The sequence below is a fragment of the Lissotriton helveticus genome, chromosome 2_1, assembly GCF_964261635.1.
Source record: "Lissotriton helveticus chromosome 2_1, aLisHel1.1, whole genome shotgun sequence".
Taxonomy (NCBI): Eukaryota; Metazoa; Chordata; class Amphibia; order Caudata; family Salamandridae; genus Lissotriton; species Lissotriton helveticus.
This window is the reverse complement of record NC_136059.1, coordinates 361,520,372-361,542,605: the sequence shown is the minus strand read 5'-3', so window position 1 is coordinate 361,542,605 and position 22,234 is coordinate 361,520,372. Positions and strand designations below refer to the sequence as shown.

At 47.6% G+C, this 22,234-nt stretch overlaps 1 protein-coding gene across 1 annotated transcript in view; it reads right to left on the bottom strand.

The window, feature by feature from the left end:
* The window catches only part of WDR70 (WD repeat domain 70), a 1,775,496-nt gene that overhangs the window by 1,702,115 nt on the left and 51,147 nt on the right, over positions 1–22,234 (bottom strand). Inside the window, exon 2 of the mRNA XM_078674977.1 lies at positions 14,244–14,327. Within this exon, the coding sequence (XP_078531103.1) occupies positions 14,244–14,327 (84 nt within the window). The remainder of the gene's footprint in view (positions 1–14,243; positions 14,328–22,234) is intronic.

Below are 22,234 nucleotides of genomic sequence, written 5' to 3'. Positions count from 1 at the left end.
GCTGTGGGGCAGCTCTGCCCGAGGCCTCAAAGATAGACAATCTACAGCCGTACTAAATACAAACCGCAAGACCTTCACTAAAAAGTGGCAGGAAAGGGAGGGTAAGTTAAAATAATTTACGGAATCAACAAGCATTATTCTAGGTAAATAAAAAGCTTGTAAGAGGGTCCAGGAAAGAGAAGTTTATCTCATCTGCCGTGATAGTTCACTTAATTACACAGCCCAACAGGAGCTTTGAGGAGCCCTCAATTGTTGGGAACACCCTTGTGTATCTGGTACAGATTTACACTTTACGGAATACAGAGATGTTATGTGCAGATGGGGGAACGTAGATACTGAATGGGAAGCAGTGGCCCAATGTGAAATTTGTCGTTTAACCAGTACAATGTAAATTTTACTAATGAAATATTCAATTTGGTACAACACAATGGTGTATTTTAACTATTGGCATAGATTCATGAGATAGCAAATCATAGTGAAGTTAACAATTGGTAATTGCGTTTTTCTATGATTAATTACAGTGACCCCTGAAGAAGTGCAATGATGCACGAAATGCATTGGGTTTGTTTTGGAATAAACGCTGCCTGAAATGAATTATGCTCCAGTCATGTTCTTTCAAGAGGTCTGGATGGACACAGTCAGAACATTAGAAGTTTGGGAAATGGCATGAACACTCCGTGTGTGGATTTGAACTAAAATCTGAAAAAGTAATGAGAAACTATGGAATACAAGGAGTACACTGATAATTTTTCAATATCATGAATGAACACATTATTGCCACGATGGCATCATTAGCTGTGCGATTGTTTTGGGGGCGAGAGCACGCTCCCTTTCATTTTTGTAGTTTATCTCAGTGCTGTGTGTGCATGGCACTATACTCAATCTGCACGCATTCAATGAATAAAACTGAACAGTTATGCTTAAAATGAGAACGAGGTGTGCATCCTGTCCCTAATGTGATGTTATGTAATTGATGCCCTGCATCAGGATTGCACCCGCCGGAAAAGAAGGATTAAGAGACAGAGACTGGAAATAACGCATGAGTCCACACACAAGGATTAACATCGTGGTTCATTATAGACAGTGTTTAAAACGCTTAGAAATGATTTTGGAATAATTATGGAACGAAAGTCAAAAATTCATGTTAAATACGCGGTTCCACATTGTGATCTACTATCGGATCACAGTAATGTTATTCACATATGCCGGTTGAGCCTAATCGAATTGCATCATGGGCAACAGAGTTTTTTTTTTTTTTTTGTTTTTTTTTTAAAACCTTTATTGTACAGAAAGAGCTCACAAATACGGGCCTACAACCCACCGGGCTGGCCACCACAGAGCCGAGTGTCAGGAGCAATGCACAGAATATCACAGTATACAAAGGCAAAGAAACAGGAGAAATAACAAGCATCTCAGAGCAAGCACAGGAGATAAGAATGAGAAAGGTAGTTTTCGTAATTTTAAGGACGGGTTAGGGAGTACAGGAGTATGGCGGGCCGAGAAACATACCAAAGGGGTGGGGCCGCGGCGGGCAGCAATACAATGATCGTAAAAAACACAGGAGAAACAAATACGAAATAGGCATACCAATAAGCACCGGTCAAAACAAGAGACATGAGGAAAGGCCACCGCACACATCGTCCAATGCCCGCCCACCGCAGCTACCACCTGTCCCACCGAACAGCACAGAAAAGGACCCAAATACAAGAACAATACGAAACGGACCCCCAATAAAAGAAAAGAACCCCGCCTAAGGGGGGGGGGGGGAAAGGAAGGGGGAAGAAGGAAAGGAAGGGACTCTTATCCAAACATCCGCCCCCGGGCGACGAAACAGGAAAACAATAACCCGGTACAAAATAGACATTAAAAACTGAAAACACACCCAGCAAATCAGAATCATCGTGATACCGAAAAATACCCCAGAAAGACACCAGGGGGACAGACGACGAGACAGAGCCCCGAAAGAAGGGATACACAAGGGCCATAGAACCAAAAAGGGAGAAGAAAGGAGGAAAAAGATCCCCCAAAAACAGCAACAGACCCCCCCACCCACCCCACAAGCCCACCCTACACCCCTGCAGAAGGCTACGGCCAACCCCCCAGCAGCGTGCCTGTCGCCCTAAATAGAACCCGAAATATAGGAGAAAGAAACAAGGTAGAAACAAAGGCAAAAAGAAGGGCCAGGGAAAGGAAGGAACATTACACACGGGAGAGGGCAAAAAAACAGTATTTATCCGCAACCATCCCACCACCTGTGAAAAGGGAAGAGAGGCAGAGCCCACGGGAAGTTAAACGATATCAGGATAAGTTTCAGGAGACCCACGAAGTTACGCAACATCACAACAGCACATGTCGGTCATAGATCAATAAACAAGACTACCGCATATAATAAGTCATTTCAGCCCTGTCCGCTTTTGTCCAAGGTTGTAACCATCCAAACAAACAAGGTCCAAACGACGAGGGACACAGGGTTCAGGAGTAAATCCAGCGGCAGTCCTGAGGAGAAACGTGAAAGAAAGTACGGAGGACAGAAAAAAGTGACGGTACAACCTTCGCACCGCAGGCACAGTTCTATGGACAAGTCCAACGAGGCAAGCCCAGCTGGGTCGGCACAGGCGCCCCGGCCCGGGATCCGACGCGATGAGAAACAGAAAGGATCATCGAGGCCTGGACAGGATGCAGACGGGCCGCAGACCGGCGGCCGAGGCAACAAAGCAGGACGACGAAGGGCGTCGGAGAGTCTACAATCCAAGGTTGCGGCCTCCGCCGGAGGCACAGAGACCAGGAGCACACCAGCCGTACCCTGCAACAAGGAGGCAAATTCCAACGATGGGGGCCCGCAGAAATCGAAAAGTGGGTCCGCCTCCACAGGGGAAACAGGCGCAGCCACGGAGGTCCGCCAGGAGTATAGTGCATCCAGGACAACTTGAAGTGCAGGAAACCCTTCACAAGATCCGACATCCGGGCCGTGTGGCGGGCCCCCAGTGCTCGCCCAGGCCTGGCAGAGACTCCCAGGGTCGGCCGCCATCTTAGGAGCCCAGCAAGCCCTCGGTCGTCGGGGGCCCCGGCCGGAGCAACGCCAAAGCAAAAGGAGGTCAGCCGAACTGCGGCGGGGCGCCCCAAGGCAGGAAGGAGACCCATCAGAAGAAGGATGTTCGGCGGCCCCCTCGTGCCGCCGGCCCCGTTCTCCGAGCCCGGGCGGAAAATACAAAATGGCCGGGCCGGGGAACAAAGGGGGGACCAAGCCAGTCAAATGAGGGGGCTCTCCCGCAGGAGGCAGCGTCCGCACCCCGAGGCCCAGGTCAGTCGGGTCCGCCAACGGGCACAGCCGGCCCATTCGCACATCAGCCTCCGCAACCAGGTCCACAGCGCCAGCAAGGGCCGACCATCGCGCTCCGTCACGTCCCGTCGCTGCAAGGAGGTCCAAGCCAGTCCGCCCTGAAGGCTCCGAGCGGGACCACCGCACAGGATCGACAGCAGCCAGGATCACCGGAGCAACGGGTAAGTGTCCGCAAAGTGCCCGCAGTACCGAAACACCGCAAGGAGGGCTTCCCGGGGCAGGAGAAATACAGGATACTCGAAGAAAACAGGTGGTTGAACGGAGCCGAGCTAAAACGCGGCCATCTCGGTCGCGAGCTAGGCTCCTCCCCCGGCAACAGAGTTTTTTAACAGAAAATGCACCTGAATAATGAAGTGGAACACGGGGATGGGGGCAGATTTGAATCAGTGGGCCAATGGGGTGCTTAGAAACACAGGTTAAGTAAGAGAGGGATTGTGGGACGTGTAAACGAGGTACCGGAAGCAGCAGCGAGAATAGAAGGTTTTCATCAGTATACGGCATGTACGGACTAAATTGTTAGTTAAGCAAATAGATGGTGGGAAGGAGGTGAAAATACAAGGTTAAAAACCGGCGGTATACTGTTAATAAATAGGGAAGGTCGCAGGTTGCCAAATAGGGAATACAGAGATGTTATGTGCAGATGGGGGAACGTAGATACTGAATGGGAAGCAGTGGCCAAATGTGAAATTTGTCGTTTTACCAGTACAATGTAAATTTTACTAATGAAATATTCAATTTGGTACAACACAATGGTGTATTTTAACTATTGGCATAGATTCATGAGATAGCAAATCATAGTGGAGTTAACAATTGGTAATTGCGTTTTTCTATGATTAATTACAGTGACCCCTGAAGAAGTGCAATGATGCACGAAATGCATTGGGTTTGTTTTGGAATAAACGCTGCCTGAAATGAATTATGCTCCAGTCATGTTCTTTCAAGAGGTCTGGATGGACACAGTCAGAACATTAGAAGTTTGGGAAATGGCATGAACACTCCGTGTGTGGATTTGAACTAAAATCTGAAAAAGTAATGAGAAACTATGGAATACAAGGAGTACACTGATAATTTTTCAATATCATGAATGAACACATTATTGCCACAATGGCATCATTAGATGTGCGATTGTTTTGGGGGCGAGAGCACGCTCCCTTTCATTTTTGTAGTTTATCTCAGTGCTGTGTGGGCATGGCACTATACTCAATCTGCACGCATTCAATGAATAAAACTGAACAGTTATGCTTAAAATGAGAACGAGGTGTGCATCCTGTCCCTAATGTGATGGCATCCTAAATTTCCCACATTCACAACTAGCAGAGGAAACTGGGACAAGCAATCATCCCCTGTAAACTTTTTTCCCAAGAATATGAACTACAATAGGACAATATTTAAGGCACCCTTCATTGTCCACAGAGCCTCCAAAGGAGAAGGACCACTATACCTACAAGTAAAATTCAAGCAATCCAAATAACAGGACACTACACTCCAGGCTTGCACCTTATATCATCTTATCGTGCCATAAGAAATCCATATCCTCCTGGACCTGTCGGCCGCCTTCGACACGGTCTGCCATCGCACTCTAAAGACACGCCTCCTAGAAGCCGGAATCCAAGAGAGGGCCCTTGACTGGACCACATCCTTCCTCTCCGGCAGAACCCAGAGCGTCCGCCTCCCACCCTTCCGATCCAAAGCCATCGACCTCATCTGCGGCGTCCCCCAGGGCTCATCCCTCAGCCCGACGCTGTTCAATATCTACATGGCCCCCCTCCCACAAGTGGTCTGCCATCACGACCTCAACATAATCTCCTACGCCCCCTGAGGGGGCGTCACCCTGTCTGATAGGAAACAGGAAACGACCCAAAACATGTAAGGCACAACTGAAATTTATGGACCTGGCACTCTTGTTGGCGCTCAGGGCACTCACCATGAGATGGAAATCGCCCAGGTCCCCGCAGGCAGAAACATGGCGATCTGATTTGTTGAAATGGGGCAAAGCTGAATCTGCGGCGCAGCGGGGGGAGGAGGAAAAGGGGCTACGCAAATACCCTATAGCACAAGACTGGGATTTAATGCTGATAGACATAGAAGAGATGGATCTGACCATTTCACAGGACCCGGCGGAGTGACTACTCACACATAGAGGGGGATGGCCAAGACACAAGAGCGCGACCACAAGGCAAGAGGGGTAAGCCAGGCCTACGCACTACACTACTCTCTGGATAGCCAGATGCACCCAGACCCGTCATGTAGAGTGTATGCAGGAGAAGGTCCAGGAGACGAGGGGAGGGAGGGGAGTTGGAGTTTAGCAACTTATGTAAGCCATGCATAGGATATCTCAAGGCTGTGCCTGGAAACCATCCGGAGAATTGTAAGACAGACATCACATGCTGTGAAAAGATATAGTACAAATGTTACCGGTGATGAAAATGGAAAAGACTGATATACAGTATACTGTTGGAATGTAATGTATAACACCTTGTTACAGTCACGAATAAAGAGTTTAAAAAAAAAAAAACATAATCTCCTACGCCGATGACATCCAGCTCCTCCTCTCCCTCACCAAGGACCCACACACCGCAAAAACCAATCTCCACGAGGGAATGAAGGCCGTCGCCGACTGGATGAGGAGCAACCGTCTGAAGCTGAACTCGTACAAGACGGAGGTACTCATCCTCAGACCCACCCCCTCAGCCTGGGACGACTCCTGGTGGCCGACCACACTGGGAACAGCACCAACACCCACCGACCATGCACGCAACCTAGGATTCATCCTGGACTCCTCCCTCTCCATGGCTAAGCAGGTCAACGCTGTCTCCTCCTCCTGCTACAACACCCTCCGCATGCGCCGCAGGATCTACAAGTGGATCCCGACCAAAACAAGAAGAACGGTGACACAGGCCCTCGTCAGCAGCAGACTGAACTACGGCAACGCACTCTACGCAGGAATCCCAGACAAACACCTACGACCACTACAACGCATCCAAAACGCCTCCGCCCGACTGATCGTCAACGTCCCCCGCCGCAGCCACATCACCCCCCACCTGAGAGACCTACACTGGCTCCCCGTCGACAAGTGGATCACCTTTAAGCTCCTCACCCACGCACGCAAAGCACAGCACAACCCCGGACCAGCCTACCTTAAAACAGCAGACTCGGCTTCTGCACCCCCACCCGCCAGCTCCGCTCCGCCAGCCTCGCCCTCGCCGCTGTTCCCGCATCCAACGAACGACCTCCAGCTGCAGATACTTCTCCTACCTCGCCGCCAAGACCTGGAACACCCTCCCTACCCACATACGGCAGACCCAAGACCTACTCGCCTTCAGAAGACTCCTCAAGACCTGGCTCTTCAAGCAGTAGCAGCACCCCCCGCCCCCCCTCCCATTCAGCTCCTTGAGACCCTCACGGGTAAGCAGAGCACTCTACAAGTACTCTGATTGATTGATTGATTGCGCTCGCTGATGTCTCAGCACAAGCCACCAAGCTTTGGAACTCACTAACGGGCAACATTCAAAGCATCCAAGAGCATATACACTTCAGAAGACATTTGAAAACATAAGTATTTTTCAAGATAAATACATCATCCCACATCCTAGGCATAGCACCCGAACATACACTTGCTCCTATAAGTTTAGTCTTCAGCTTTCAATCAACAGAAAGGGAACAAGCCAACCAGCAAACTACTTACTATATGGAGGTAAACAGCTGGGTATTATATAGTTATGTCAATTCATATATAACATTTCTGGCCCACACTAATACTAATACCATAACACTCAACGGTCGACAGCAGACTGTGACTTACCCCCTCTCAGATACGACAGTGTAACGGGGTGACACCGCGGGCCAAACAGGACTTGGGTGACAGGGCCCTAACGGGGGACTCATATCACCCCCTCCCTTTCTTCTCGTCATTTCAGACCGAACTACCCTCTGCGGAAACACCTATCGGAGTTTCGGAGGAGGAAGGGATCTACTGGCCCTTTAACTGGGAGACGCATGAGGAGTGGGCGGGCCGTCCACGGACACGGAAGTATCAAATACGGAAGTAAGCAGAGAGACGGGGTGCTTGTTCACCGGGAGAGTTGGAAGTTGGAGAGGCGAGACGGAAGAGGAGTGAAGCGAGAGGGGAGAGGAAGAGAGGAGGAAGAGAGGAGAAGAAGGGTAGCCGCACCACCGACGGAGATAACGCCAGGAGGCCACCATCCCAACGAGCCGCCCAGCCACACACCCGGGGGAGGTGTGTGGCTTGCGCTGGTACGGAGTACGGAGCAGGATTGCGGGCTGGGTTGGGAAAAATGGTGGATCGACCGAGTGAACTGGTTTCCCCCGTCCCGGTGTACCCTTCTCCTGAGCACTTATACCCTTCACTGACCGGACGCCCCGAGTGTTGCACACCGGTGACTTCCTCACTCCCTTTCCCCTTCACTACGCTCTTACCCGGACACCTCCTGACACTTTCCTTCTATGTTTTTCCTTGTTACACGAGAGGCACCACGGACGTAGACGACTCCCGGCCCCGGAGGAGCCCCGAGGGATTCCGAAGGACCGAGACTGCCAAACCGAAGATCCGCCGGACTAGTCGCAGCAGATCCCCGCGCCGGGTGACGCAGTCAAGGAAAACTTGCACTGATTATCTGTACGCTGCAATAAAGCCTTCTATAACGCGAACACGTCTCCTGCCCATTCCTCCTTCCCCCGTCACAGTGGTGGAGAATGCGGGCATTGCACCCATCTGTATAGAAGAGATGGAAACCGTGGTACAACAGCTAATAAAAGGACAAGAACGCCTCGAGTGGGTTGTTGAACAGCAGCTTAACTCCGCACAGGCCGACCGGGAGATACTGAAGAAGGCCCTATCGGCCCAGAATACCGATCGCCCGAAAACTTGGACGGAAGCCCCCGTGCGGGGGAGCAGTGAAGAAAGAATCATACCCCACGGGTCTGCGGGAGTAGCCTTACAGAAGTACCAGCCCGGAGAAGACCCGGACTCCTTTATTCTCAATTTTGAGAGGGCGGCACGGGCCTGTGGCTGGCCCATCAGCAAATGGCCTTTCTTTCTGGCCCCTCTCTTAGTTGGTGAAGCTCAGGCGGCCTACCAAGTGGCCAACCCCACCGGGGATACCCCCTACGCTGAAGTGAAGCGTATAATATTGGACCATTTAGGCTTAGATGCGGAAGCCTACCGCCTGAGATTTCGCAAAGAAAGGGGTATCTGGGGAGAACCCCAAGACTCTCTTTGTAAGACTGAAGATGGCCGCCGACAAGTGGCTTACCCCTACTACCAGTGCCAAGGGAGATATAATGGACCGTATATACTTAGAACAGTATCTTGAGGCCCTACCATATGCCACCCAACGCCGGTTGCGACAACATCACAACCTAACAACAGCTCAGGCTATTGAGATGGCCGCCACCTTTTCCCAAGCACAACCTAAAACCCCCACTTGGGAAATTGACAGATCTACGCGACCGGCTCCTAAACCAGAGAGACGCCCTCCTCGCGCTCCGGATCCTCCCCGGCCTCGCCACTGGAGACCTGAACCCCCTGGACCAACGGGGCCCCAATGTTTTGACTGTGGAAATTGGGGACACATAGCCCGACTGTGCCCCCGCCGAAAACAACAAGACGAACCCATGGAGGGTGGATACCTCCCAAAAGCGGTCCTCTATTCTGCTGAAATGGGGAACCCCTTCCGTGTAAGTGTAAGGGTAAACGGGTCCTTCAAATATGCCCTCCTAGACTCAGGCTGTCGTCAGTCAGTAATCCAGTCCCAGCATGTAGCTCAATCACAGTATCTACCCAGAGAATCAGTGAGCATACGTTGTGTACATGGCGATATAAAACCCTACCCAGTGGCTAAGGTCCCGTTACAGCCCCATGTTATACGAGTAGGTGTTCTATCGTCCCTCCCCGAGGACCTCATCATAGGAACGGATAACCCCGATTTCCTACACATGTTCCGTAGAAGCCTTGACCAGAGACCCCTTTCTCCTGCTCTGGCAAAGATTCTCCGAGACCCTCTCCCCGCGTTTGTCTCTCCGGAATCCTGGGTGCTGGACCGGAGTTTTAGGTTTGCCCAGGCCAACGATCATACCCTCTTCAACGCATGGGAACAAGCACATCACGATCAGGGGAAAGTCCCAACCACATATCCCCGCTTCTTCATCTTTAACGATCTGTTGTATAGAGAAGGCCAAAAAGACGACCCTTCGCAACTCCTGGTGCCAGTGTCCTTTCGGGACCAAGTCTTGTTCTTTTCTCACAGCCACTTGGTGGCCGGACATACCGGGGCAGAAAAGACCACCCAGAACATCCTCCGGCACTTCTATTGGCCCGGCATCTACAAAGACACTTTGGTATACTGTCGGGAATGTGAAGTGTGCCAAAAGAAAAACATGACGAAGCCCCCTGCCGTTCCACTGCAGCCCCTGCCGATCATTGGAAAGCCATTCGAGAGGGTCGGGATGGATCTCATAGGGCCCCTGCCCAAAACCAAAAAGGGGTACCAGCACGTCTTAGTAGTGGTAGGCTACGCCACGCGATTCCCGGAGGCTTTCCCGCTAACGGCGACCACCACCAAACAAGTTGCAGACAAAATGATTGAACTGTTCAGTCGGGTTGGATTCTCCAAAGAGATCCTGACGGATCAAGGGACACCTTTTGTCTCACGGCTTATGAAGGAAGTGTGTAGCAGCCTGGTATATCCATCAGATACGTACCTCGGTCTACCATCCGCAAACCGACGGCCTGGTAGAACGGTACAATAGGACTCTGAAATTTCCCCTCAGAAAAATGTTGGAAGTCAGCGGATCGAATTGGGATCAGTTACTACCATTAGCCTTATACGTAATAAGAGGGCAGACCCAGAGCAGCCTCGGGGTCTCTTCTTTCGAACTGCTATACGGACAACAGCCACGCTCTTTATTAGAGATGACTCGAGAGGCATGGGAGCAGGAAATACCCGAGGAGACAATGAAGACGCTAGAATATGCTCAGAACTTGAAAGCCAAACTGGGAAAACTGCGGGACCTCGCCTACACCAACCTTCATAAGAGCCAGAGTAGACAAAAAAAACGCCTATGACAAAGGAAAGAAGTGAAGACAATTGAAAGAGGACGATTGGGCCCTAGTACTTCTCCCCTCATCTACACAGAAGTTTAAAGCGGAGTGGGTCGGACCATACAGGGTGTTGGCTGCTGTCGGACGAACCAGTTACAAACTACAGATTAATCCCACCAAGACCCAGATATATCACATCAATCTGTTGAAAAAGTGGCACGGCTCTCTTCCCGCAGGAGTGAACCTGGCATCACGCTCCCCGGGGTTGACGTCCACGTCCACCCTCGATCAGTTGGTTATCAACGATGAGCTGGAGGAATAAATGACCAGGGAGCTACATGAGACGCTGGGACAGTACGAAACCCTGTTTTCGAACCTACCTGGAAAGACCTCCCTTGCCGAACATTGCATTGAGACCCCCCCAGGCAAAGTGATAAAGATAAGACCATATCGGGTACCAGAGGCACGAAGAAAGGACATCGAAAGAAATACAGGACATGTTGGCCCTAGGTGTCATACGTCCTTCGAAGAGCAACTGGTCCAGTCCCATAGTGATGATCCCGAAACCGGATGGGACCCGACGTTTCTGTATGGACTTCCGAGCTTTAAATGAGATCTCCAATTTTGATGCCTACCCGATACCCCGTGTGGACGAGCTCATCGAAAAACTCGGAGATGCCAAGTATATAACGACCCTAGACTTGACAAAGGGCTACTGGCAGGTGCCCCTAAGGGAGGACGATCGTAAGAAGACCGCTTTTTCCACTGATGATGGTCATTATGAGGTCACCGTCCTCCCTTTCGGCCTTCACGGGGATCCTGCCACCTTTCAGCGATTGATGAATACGGTATTGAAAGACTTGACGGGATTCGCCTCCGCTTATCTCGATGACATCGTCACCTACAGTCCGGACTAGAGTACTCACCTAACCCACCTGCATGCCATGTTCAGGGCTTTGGAGCAAGCTGGCCTAAAGATCAACTCGAAGAAATCTCAGGTGGCCTACCAAAAAGTGAAATATCTCGGTTATGTGTTGGGACATGGGCTCATCGAGCCACAAATCGAAAAGGTCCGAGCTATTGCAGATACCCCCTTCCCTGGTACTAAACGGGAAATGAGGGCGTTTTTGGGCCTTGTGGGTTGCTACAGACGATTCATTCCCCAGTTTGCACACCTAGCTGCCCCCCTCACGAACGCTCTCCGAAGTACAGGAAAATCCTCTACAAACATACAATCCACAGAGGCCATGCAAAATGCTTTCCACACCTTGAAGCACCTAATCACGTCCACCCCGGTCCTTTCCTCCCCCGACTTTACAAGGCTGTTCTCATTACATACCGATGCCTCTGATTACGGGATTGGGGCGGTTCTTTCACAGGTTCTGGAGGATGGGTTGGACCACCCTATCCTTTACATAAGTAGCAAACTATTCCCTAGGGAGCTCAAGTATCCCACCATAGAGAAGGAGTGTCTGGCGATAAAGTGGGCGGTGGAGAAACTGGCATATTACCTTGAGGGACACCTGTTTACTCTCTACACGGACCATGCCCCGTTGCTCTGGATGGCCCGTACCAAATCCAATAATGCCAGAGTGATGAGGTGGTTCCTGTCCCTGCAACCTTACTCCTTCTCTGTGCATCACCGGAAGGGCTCCGAGAACACAGGCGCCGATTACCTATCGCGCCATCCCCTCCCCGATCGGGAGCGTCCAGGGGGGGAGGTGTGTAACGGGGTGACACCGCAGGCCAAACAGGACTTGGGTGACGGGGCCCTAACGGGGGACTCATATCATCCCCTCCCTTTCTTCTCGTCATTTCAGACCGAATTACCCTCTGCGGAATCACCTATCGGAGTTTCGGAGGAGGAAGGGATGTCCTGGCCCTTTAACTGGGAGACGCATGATGAGTGGGCGGGGCCGTCCACAGACACAGCAGCGTCAAATACGGAACTAAGCGGAGATACGGGGTGCTTGTTCACCGGGAGAGTTGGAGAGGCGAGACGGAAGAGGAGCGAAGCGGGAGAGGAAGATCAGAGGAAGAGAGGAGAAGGGTAGCCGTACCACCGACAGAGATAACGCCAGGAGGCCACCGTCCCCACGAGCCGCCCAGCCACACACCCGGGGAGGTGTCTGGCTTGCGCAGGTACGGAGCAGGATTGCGGGCTGGGTTGGGAAAAAGGGTGGATCGACCGAGTGAACTGGTTTCCCCCGTCCCGGTGTACCCTTCTCCTGAGCACTTATACCCTTCACTGACCGGACGCCCCGAGTGTTGCACACCGGTGACTTCCTCACTCCCTTTCCCCTTCACTACGCTCTTACCCGGACACCTCCTGACACTTTCCTTCTATGTTTTTCCTTGTTACCCGAGAGGCACCACGGACGTAGACGACTCCCGGCCCCGGAGGAGCCCCAACTGCCAAACCGAAGATCCGCCGGACTAGTCGCAGCAGATCCCCGCGCCGGGTGGCGCACTCAAGGAAAACTTGCACTGATTATCTGTACACTGCAATAAATCCTTCTCTAACGCGAACACGTCTCCTGCCCATTCCTCCTTCCCCCGTCACAGACAGCTACTATGGTGCTTGTCCATCATCAGTAATGTGTCAGCCAAATAACCAGCCATGACTAAATGAACAGGCATAAAATAACTGAAGAGATCTGTCACATATTGCTGGTCAATTGAAGGACTTTGACCTAGTTTACCACTGCAGGACACAAATAACTATACACTATGACAGCTTCTCTACATCTCACAATAACCCTCAGATATGGGATAGTAGTAACAAAAGCCATCCTAGACAATCTCTCCACCTTTTCTCCTCTCCAACCATGGCAGCTCAGGACCAAAACCGCAAGCAATATTTTAGGGTGGACAACCCAGTGTTATAACTAGCTAAGTAGACGATGATCATAAGAAATAACATAAAAGGTCCTACAGAAAAGGTCAAATTTACCACCACACTGCTAATCGCTGCGTCCTAGAACATAGTAACCATACCTCGGTGGTTGTCACCTAAGACATAAAAACCCTTCCCACCTAGGATCACATATAAAAGACAATCGTCCAACCACACACCCTACATGGCATAGATTACTGACCATGTAGGCACGTGCTTCAGTGTCCCATGCGAGAAGATGAGGTGGGGTGGGGTAAGTGCTATATAAAGACTACAATACAATACATAAAAAGGTGCACTCATGCAGTTAAGCTATCAACCTGCCCAGACATGCCATCATGTTGCTGGTTATCTTTTTTAATAGTAAAAATAGCACTATATTTGTTTCATCACTAATATGGACCTTTGCATGTGGCTAGCAATAGTTCCAATTGTTCCGGCTTCCACCTACATGCAATATTTCGAGGACAAGGGTGTGTGCATGGAAGAATCAAAATAGCAAAACAATTCCAGAAACGAGACCAAATTCTGAATTGTAGATGGAACAGATGAGCTTGATCAGATCTTGCAAAAGGGATCAATGTTTCATATGTGGAATAACTTTGATAGAATCTGCAACATATTCCCAAGAAATTAATTCTGGAATTTAGTATGAAGCAAGCTTGCGATAGAAGCATACAACAGATTATGCACTAAAGAAATATCACACACACTACATGGGCTCCTTTTTCTGATTTTGTGCAAAATGACTGACCAGAAAATCTCAGTAGACCACAGTTAATACACAAATGCTTTAGAATGGATGCAACCCTGGTTTGTATTGTTATTTGATGGAAATTCTATACCTGAGATGAAATCCCTACTTGCATAGATACACATATTACTTACATTGTGTTTGTCAGTAGATAAAAACTAACATTGCGCAAAAAAGTAAAAAGGGTTCTTACCAAAAGCTTTTCTACTTCTTTCTATTGCAGTCCTACGAGTTTGCTCAAACATAGCTTCCAAATCAAATGTCCGGGCTTTCTTACCTTAAACAAAACACAAAGAAATTGATTAATTTTAAAATACAAACTATCGGGTTAACTTCTTTAACAATGAATGCAAAAATATGGATTCTAAACTTCCACATGTATTCACATATTCCGTACAAGATACATATAGCTACTCATGTCTTTCTTTTAACAGTTTATTTAAAAAGTAAGTATCTCCTCCCACCGTTTGGCAACATACTGTGCACATACAAGTGCTTAGCCTATGCAACTGTGTGACTGCTTTGACAGGAGGATAGCACACTACTGTGCCAGTAGAAGGAGAATCAAAATTCATGCAGAAACACTATAGGTTAACAGTAAACGGTACATAAAGTCTGCGCCAGTTAAAAGCATGTCCTGTTATGAGATAAGGATGATGAATGTTATATCCTTCGTTCAAAGTGATGTGTAATTTAATAAAGTACACTGATAATTGTGTTTGGCCTGTACAAGATTTCAGGCACATGTATTAATGGTGCAAGCCAATGAATTCAAATTCCAATCTTTAGTTCACATAAGTAAAAACATTTTCAAATTAATTTTAATGTTGACTGTGGTTTCAGAGGTAAGAAAAAGTATAATGTATACCTTTTCAGTAAGGAGTAAACTCCATTGAATAATGAATTGTCTGGAACAGGGAGGAGGCCTATGAGCATGTGATACTGTGTGGATGGTAGGAAGTGTGAAATTGGACAGCAGAACAGTTACCTGACACAATGACAGGAACAATCAATGGAAGTCATTAAGGGATTGCCTCTGTGCCAAACAGAGTAGACGACAGACACATGATGAATGCATTGGATAGTCTAGGACAGGGTTCTCCGAAGTCAGTCCTGGATCCATGCCAGATTTTTAGAATATCTTCATTTAGATAAATGAAGGTATCTTAAAAATCTAGCAAGGATCCTGCCCACCAGAACAGACTTTGGAGAACCCTGATCTAGGAGAGAATCTTTTGGTTTCTTGGTAGAGGTTTAGCTTGTGATGGGCAATATCTTGATTTAACTTTACACCAGGATTGGAATTTGCCAATCTCCAGACAAATATCTAGGCACAGTATGATCAAATCTGCTAGGAGACGTTGTTTACCTGCTGAAGAACTTCTGCTCTATGATGAAGGTACTTGGAACGATCTTATGTATCGAAAAGGAAACTGCTCATCTTAAGTTTCTAGTAAACTGGCAGTGGTGGAATCCTGATGTGGCCTTTGTTCAGTTCTTTTAGGTGACCTGATCATATGTGATTCCTGTGTCAGAAACTTACAAACCTTACTGGTTCTGAGTAATCCTGAAAGCAAAACAACTAGAGATGCCTGCTTAATCATCATAGGCAAACAGCAGAACTGGCACTTCTGAGCAGCCTTGGGCAGAGATTGCTCAATGAAAACGCAAGTCGCACTCCTATATAATGAGTTTGGTTTTATAAGACTATATTTTTGGTCCTGAATATCAGCATATATTTTCTTTAGATCCTGGTACAGAATTCATACTATAAAGAGACTTCCTATTGTTTTTATTTGGCTTTCAACATTTTCCTTCTATTTTACTCGTTCAGTGCCAATAGTTTCAGGGATATTTATCCGAGGAACTATTTTCTTATGGTTCTTTTCCAGTTTGCTCTCGAGTCCTAGTTGTTGTGTTCCTCTTGTTTTTTCATGAATGGAAGTTTCCTTTGATAGGATTTCCTTAACTGCCTAGAAAACGCGACGCGTTTCTTATGTAAGTAGCATTTTGCTATTTATTATAACCTCCGTCACAATTGTGTACTGAGGGAAGCACGGTATCCTTATGATTTCGTTTTTCTTTTAGAACTCTAAAAACTCATCACGCCTGAGTTTTCGAAAGTATGAGATTAACTATAGATCACCTCTTCATGCATTTTATGTTCACGAAAACCACGTCGGCTTCACTTTTTTTGCGATCCGCATTTTTTGACAAGCACAACACATGGTTCACATATGCATGGCTTACATGTTACACCGAGTTATGTACATCTGCTTTAATAGTTTGAATTGATCAGTTATGCGGGATATATTGTTTATTTCTGCTTATAGTGCTCCTGGAGAAAGGGCTATGGAGCCCGAAATTCATCGGAGCGTTGGAAAATAAATTCTGAACATGAATAATGTGTAAGGAAATAATAATGAATCGGATATGAATTAAATATCTAATTACATTTGATGAAATAAAAGAACATTAAATAACAATCAATTCGGAGTCTTTTTAGAACCTATGGTGCGCCCACACACAGGGATGCGCTCACAGTGAAAGTGCGCACTACTCTCACCTCCCGTGGGTAGCCACAGGCTTCTCACCAATCATCCTCCTCAAGCCTCCCCAGGTCACGTTCCCACTTCAGTAAGGTATTAAGTAATGTGGCATAGGTCTGAGACACAGCATGTTTGTTGAAGGGAGCACCCAAGACTCATCTCTAATGGTGTTTTCTCTGCTATGACACAATCTATCCATGTAGCGACTCGGTACATGTTTCAACTTCATGTAGCGGAGAAGTTGGCTTCCTGCCATATCAGTTCTGGGAATGGTATCAGGGTCCCGTACCTCAAGACATTCCCAATTTCGAATATGCCTCTAAGATCCCATTTCCTGTTTCCCTCTGTTTTTCGTAGGTAAATAGATCTGTCTTGAGGTCTACCTTAAATGAAATGAGGTTTGAATTCTTTCGGAGGGCATCAAGGATGGAGTTCCAAAGTCTGGAGGCCAGGTAAAAGAAACCTTAGTTGGTGGTTTTACTTTTCTTTAGTTCAGAGATTTCAAGAAGGTGGTTGGTTTTTCCTCTTTTGGATCTTTCGCTGCCAACTAAGTGGAGTCTGTCTCGGACATAAGACGCAAGGCCAGCATCTATAACCTTTGGATAGTGCAGGCAAATTTAAAGTTAATGCAAGCTTTAAGAGGCAGTCAGTGTCCAATAACTCAGTTTTTCACAAGATGGCATTAATATAACATAGAATTTCAATTCTGTACAGGATCAAAAGAAGGGTGGGTCCTGATCCAATGCAAAGGCTAGTGCTTCTACAGAAAATAGATCTTGAATCCTTTCATCTGCCTTTAGTTGACACATGAGAACTTTTGCTACATGGCTGTAGGATGTGATAACCTTAATTGGTTCTTTACAACTAGAAACAGGGACCCAACCATTTAGGCTAACATGCAAGAATATACAGACACAAAATAGAAATAAACTATAACACTAAATTCTATTCATGTAAGTGCTAAATTCTGGACTTAAACTGTTTTAGGCTCGCTATATTCTTTTTAATCCTGCAGATTCCAACCTATATATGTTAGAAAGTGTGTTATTCACTTGGGAGGGGTGACCTCTAACAAACTAATAAATATAATCTGGTTAGCTTAAAGCACAGGATCAGAGAGAATCTTCGCTCAACTCCTGGTAGCTATGGCACAAGCAGCAGGCAATCCTCAGAGAAATGGGTGTCAAGTACAACCAGTACCAAACGTTTTAGTACGGACAACACAACAAATTCCCAAACCATTTACAAAAATGGAACTGGAGATAAGCATTGATGTGGACATCACATACACCAAGCAGGTTGTCCTGGTCAAAGTTTATACCTTCATGCTTAGTCTCTAAAATGAAAGTCAAAGTCTTCCAGCGGGACAAAGTCCAAAGCGGAGATCGGCAAGAGTCCCTCTTGGTCAAGTTCAAGTTGAAGCCGTTGGATTTGGCACTAAAAGCTCAGTGCAAGATAAACCTGGATTTTGTAGCCGCTGCAAGGTTTTCATGACTATCTTAGTTGCAACTTCCCTGGGCAAGCTAGTACCTTGTCTCGGTTCTTCAAAAATGGAAATCAGGGCAAATTTATAGGCACCAGGACTCTGCCTCACCAAGTGTACTGCGGGGCCACTCTGCTGTGGTAAGCTGGGACATCTTGTAGTAAAGATTCCTACTTTTTGTGTCCCTAAAGCAGGCAAACAGGAGGTCAAACACTTGGCCATTGTAGAGCTGTTCCATCATGGTGTGGCAGAAGGAGCCCTTGAAATCAGCAACAGACAGTAATCTTCTTTCTTCAAGAAGGGCCTTCTTTTTCAGGTGGGGTCTTCCTGGGTCCAGGAAAGTTCAGAGGAGGTGGGGGTTAAAGTCGTTTCAAGATTGATCCTGTGCACAGTGATTGGGCAAATTGTATAATCCATTCCTAATTATGGGCCAGATGTACAAAGCACTTTAACAATTACAAAACCTCTAATTCAACGTTAGCGACTAGAAAAATGCCTTTTCTTATGTTCTAATTCCATTTTAGGAGTTGGAGAAGTTTTTCTGACTCCTAAAATGGAATTCTGAATGAATGCTGATTCAGTGGAAGGGATATGTTGTAGACGACCCTTCCAAATATTGAAACAGTATCTTGGGCATCAACATTTTCTGATTGGTATCTGGTCACAAATCAATGATATTTGACTGACACTCCAAAGGAGGAGGGAATGCATTCAGAAAAGGAAAGGGGCTCTCTTGAGCCATCTCCTGTGAAATAAAACAAAATAAACGTTTGTTGAAGAGTCGCAGCAGTTAAGAGGACCACTGCCACCTCTTAAACAAATAAAAGGCAAAAGTAAGCATTTATTTTTTAAGACCGTCACATTTCCTTTGAGGTCTGCATTTCAAAGGTCTGCATTTCAAAAAAATCAATCAATCACACAGTTGGATTTATAAAAATAGTGGTCTGAGGGCCCCAACAGGCCACCATCCCTCTTAAGTTTGCGAGTCTTCAGTGACTGTGATTTAACACTTTTAAAATATATAGTGTTCTACAGTTTTATATACTAGGCACCCGACCTTGTGGGATTGTTATGTTATTTATGCTTATAGAGCGCACGGTTACCCTAGAGTGTCCTGGCGCTAAACACCGGTTACCTGAGGTATGAAAAAAAACATGTGTTCAAGCCCTTCCGGATAGAAATAAAATCTGGGGAATTTCTGAATTGGAACGGGAGTTCATTCCATGCCTTGGCGGCACAGTGAACAAAGCCTCTGCCTCCCCAGTTAGTTTTCTTAAAAGGGGAGGTTAGCACTAGTTTAGACCCGGTTGACCTTAATGTTCTGTTTGGAATATGCCATGAACGTTTAGATTTAAGGATTTTAAGGCAGACTTTTTGTGATCGTACATATAAAACAAGCATTTGCAATGCAATTGGTCTCGCCTTTGGGACCTTAAAGGTATTTAGCTATGCAGCACTTTAGCCTGGGTGCTGAAACATCTACTGTTCTTTAACATGGAGGGAAAATAAGCACCAAACTGCGTGACACGCCGGGTACGGGAACACGTGGAGAGAAATATTGCTTTTCAGCTGGAAATGATATAGTCCAAAGCTCTGTTTTTGATATAAAATCAGGGCCTTCGGTAGTCATATCACTGAAAATACAAATTTGTAAAAAAATATTATTGTCCTACAGTTGCTCATGGAAGACAATTTCTATGGCCTGGAATCTCGAAAATGCTTTTGTGATTCTGGTATTTTATTGACCTCTGCTGGTCATTTTCTATCAAGAAAGTTAAACAGAGGCAGTTGGCAGAATTTTTTTTTTTAAAAGAAACTCCCTAAGCAGAAAGCATTATTAAAACAGTTAAATAGAGGCAGTTGAACAGAAAAAAGTCCAAAAACAGAAGCAGACAAAGTCCTAGGTGTAGGAGAGTAGGGTTTGCTTCCTATGGTTACCCCCACTTTTTTCTGTGATTCTCTGGTTTTTCGACTTTAGTCTGGCTGTGGGCCTGCTAATCAGGCCCACAGCCTAGCTGTTCTCTCTCTAAATTGATACCATGCACTTTAGGTACATACCAGATTGGTTACTGGGTCACCCTTGTGAGCCCCTGTATAGTGTACCATAGGTACCCAGTGCATAGGTGCACAATAGGCCTACCAGGGGCTGCAGCATGTATTGTGCCACCCCTTGTTTGCCCTCCAAACTGACACCACAGGTCTGTTCACACAGCCTGGGTAAGGTGGTGTAATCACCCCTTACTTGGATATAGTATACCTATATCTATATATACATATAGACCCATATGCACCTATAAGTCACTCCTATGGCAGGCCTTAACAATCCTGGAGTGCTTGGTTTTATGTGAGAGGGTGCCCTAGCATGAGCTGAGCCCCTCTGCAGCTTTCGGAACCATCTCCTTATAGCTGTTCTATGATATAGCCATACCATATACTTTTAAGTGCATTATAATCCTAGCGGTTAATGCTAACTTTGGTTTGGTTTTATCGAAACATGTCGTGTAAGGTGTCAAACACTTTGGAATACTAACCCCCACCCACCAGTTCTGGCGGCGGGGGTAGCATTCTACCCTTCTAGAGGGAGAAGACATAGTACTGGTTTACCCGGTTAAAATTAAACAGAGCCTCAGCATCACAAAATGGATGCTGCTGCCACAGACACGAGTCTGCCCTCCTGCTGATGGACGAAACTCCAGCAGGGGAGGCCTGGACAATAGGTTTCCTGTCCAGGGAGGTGCTGGCACCTCCCCAGACAGGCTTTAGTGTATTGGGGCAGGGAGGGCTGCATTCAGGGAATGCTTTCCAGACACTGCCTGGGGCACACAAGGTGCTCCAAGCACTTCCCAGTTCAAACCGGTTGCTGGGGCACTCTGCCCCAGCTCTGGTACGAAACTGGACAAAGGGAAAGGGGTGTAACCACTCCCTTCCCAGGTCCACCCAAAGGAGGGACCTTAAAGGTAGTCCAGCCCCTAAACTTAGTATAAGTATAGGAACCCAGTGCCTAGGACTTTAGATTACCCTGGACGAAACTCTGAAACATATATCCTGGACCTTCGACATTCCATTTCGACTGGAAGACGGAAGATATCTCCCTTTTGGTCAAGGAGTGACCTCCCTGTTCAAACAGGCCCCAACAGCAACTTTGCCAGTCTGCATTTTCGAGGCTCCCGCCGGATCCCGAAGAATCTGCGACACAGGACATGGACTTCCAGACATCTCTGACCCCGACCATCGCTCACAGCAAAGCTGAGACCTGTGGCGGACACGAGAGACGTGGGACCGGCACTCCTGGACATCCTGCATTTTGCAAGCTGCACCTACTTCACGAGGTATCTCAAAGTTGTGCATTGGGGTACTTGAAGCCCCAGACCCGAGCACCATTTGCACCGAAGCTCAGTGGCCCCCACTCCACGAGTGTCCCGGGGGCCCCGCTTTTGCATTTCAGCTCGACGTGTCTTCGCAGTTCCTTGCCCGTTGGCTAGTGAGCCCCCCGAAGACTTTTCTTTGAATCTAACTTGCTTTCCTGGTTGCTCCAGGCTTGCTCCAACTTCCCTGCAAAGGAGAAGTTCCTCAGACCTTGCTGGTCTGCACCGAAGCCCATCTCGACTTCGTGAGTGAGTTGCGTTTGCCAAGGCTTATTGAGTCCAATCCGGATACCGACACTGCAGTCAACTAGATCCTACGTGGGACAGCTCGAATCCAGCTCCTGGTCGTCGTCGACGCCTCCTGGTCCTTGTGGCTGAAGAGACAAGCTTCACCTTCTCTCCTGAAATCATCAACATTGATGGAATCTTCCTATCGCCGCCCTGGTCACTGGCAAGTGACCCAGACTCTGTCCCTTCTGCTTTCAGGTTCTACAGATCTTCGATCCACCCTTGGATCCACCCGGACACTTTTCCTCTGTTCGCCTGCAGCACTTCTTTGCAGATCTCCATTGAAATCGACGACAAAACCCCGACACCAAAAGAGACCTATGCACCCGGGTTCCGTGGGTGAGGTAACACGAGTACTCTGGTAGTTTCAAGGGTATTGGCCCTCCTAGTGTCTAAGTCCAAAAGGGTTCCATCGTAGTTTATTTAGAAGTGACCTTAAATTGTAAATTTGTAACTTGTTCTTTTTCCATAGAAAGTCAATGACAACCCGGAGCTGTGT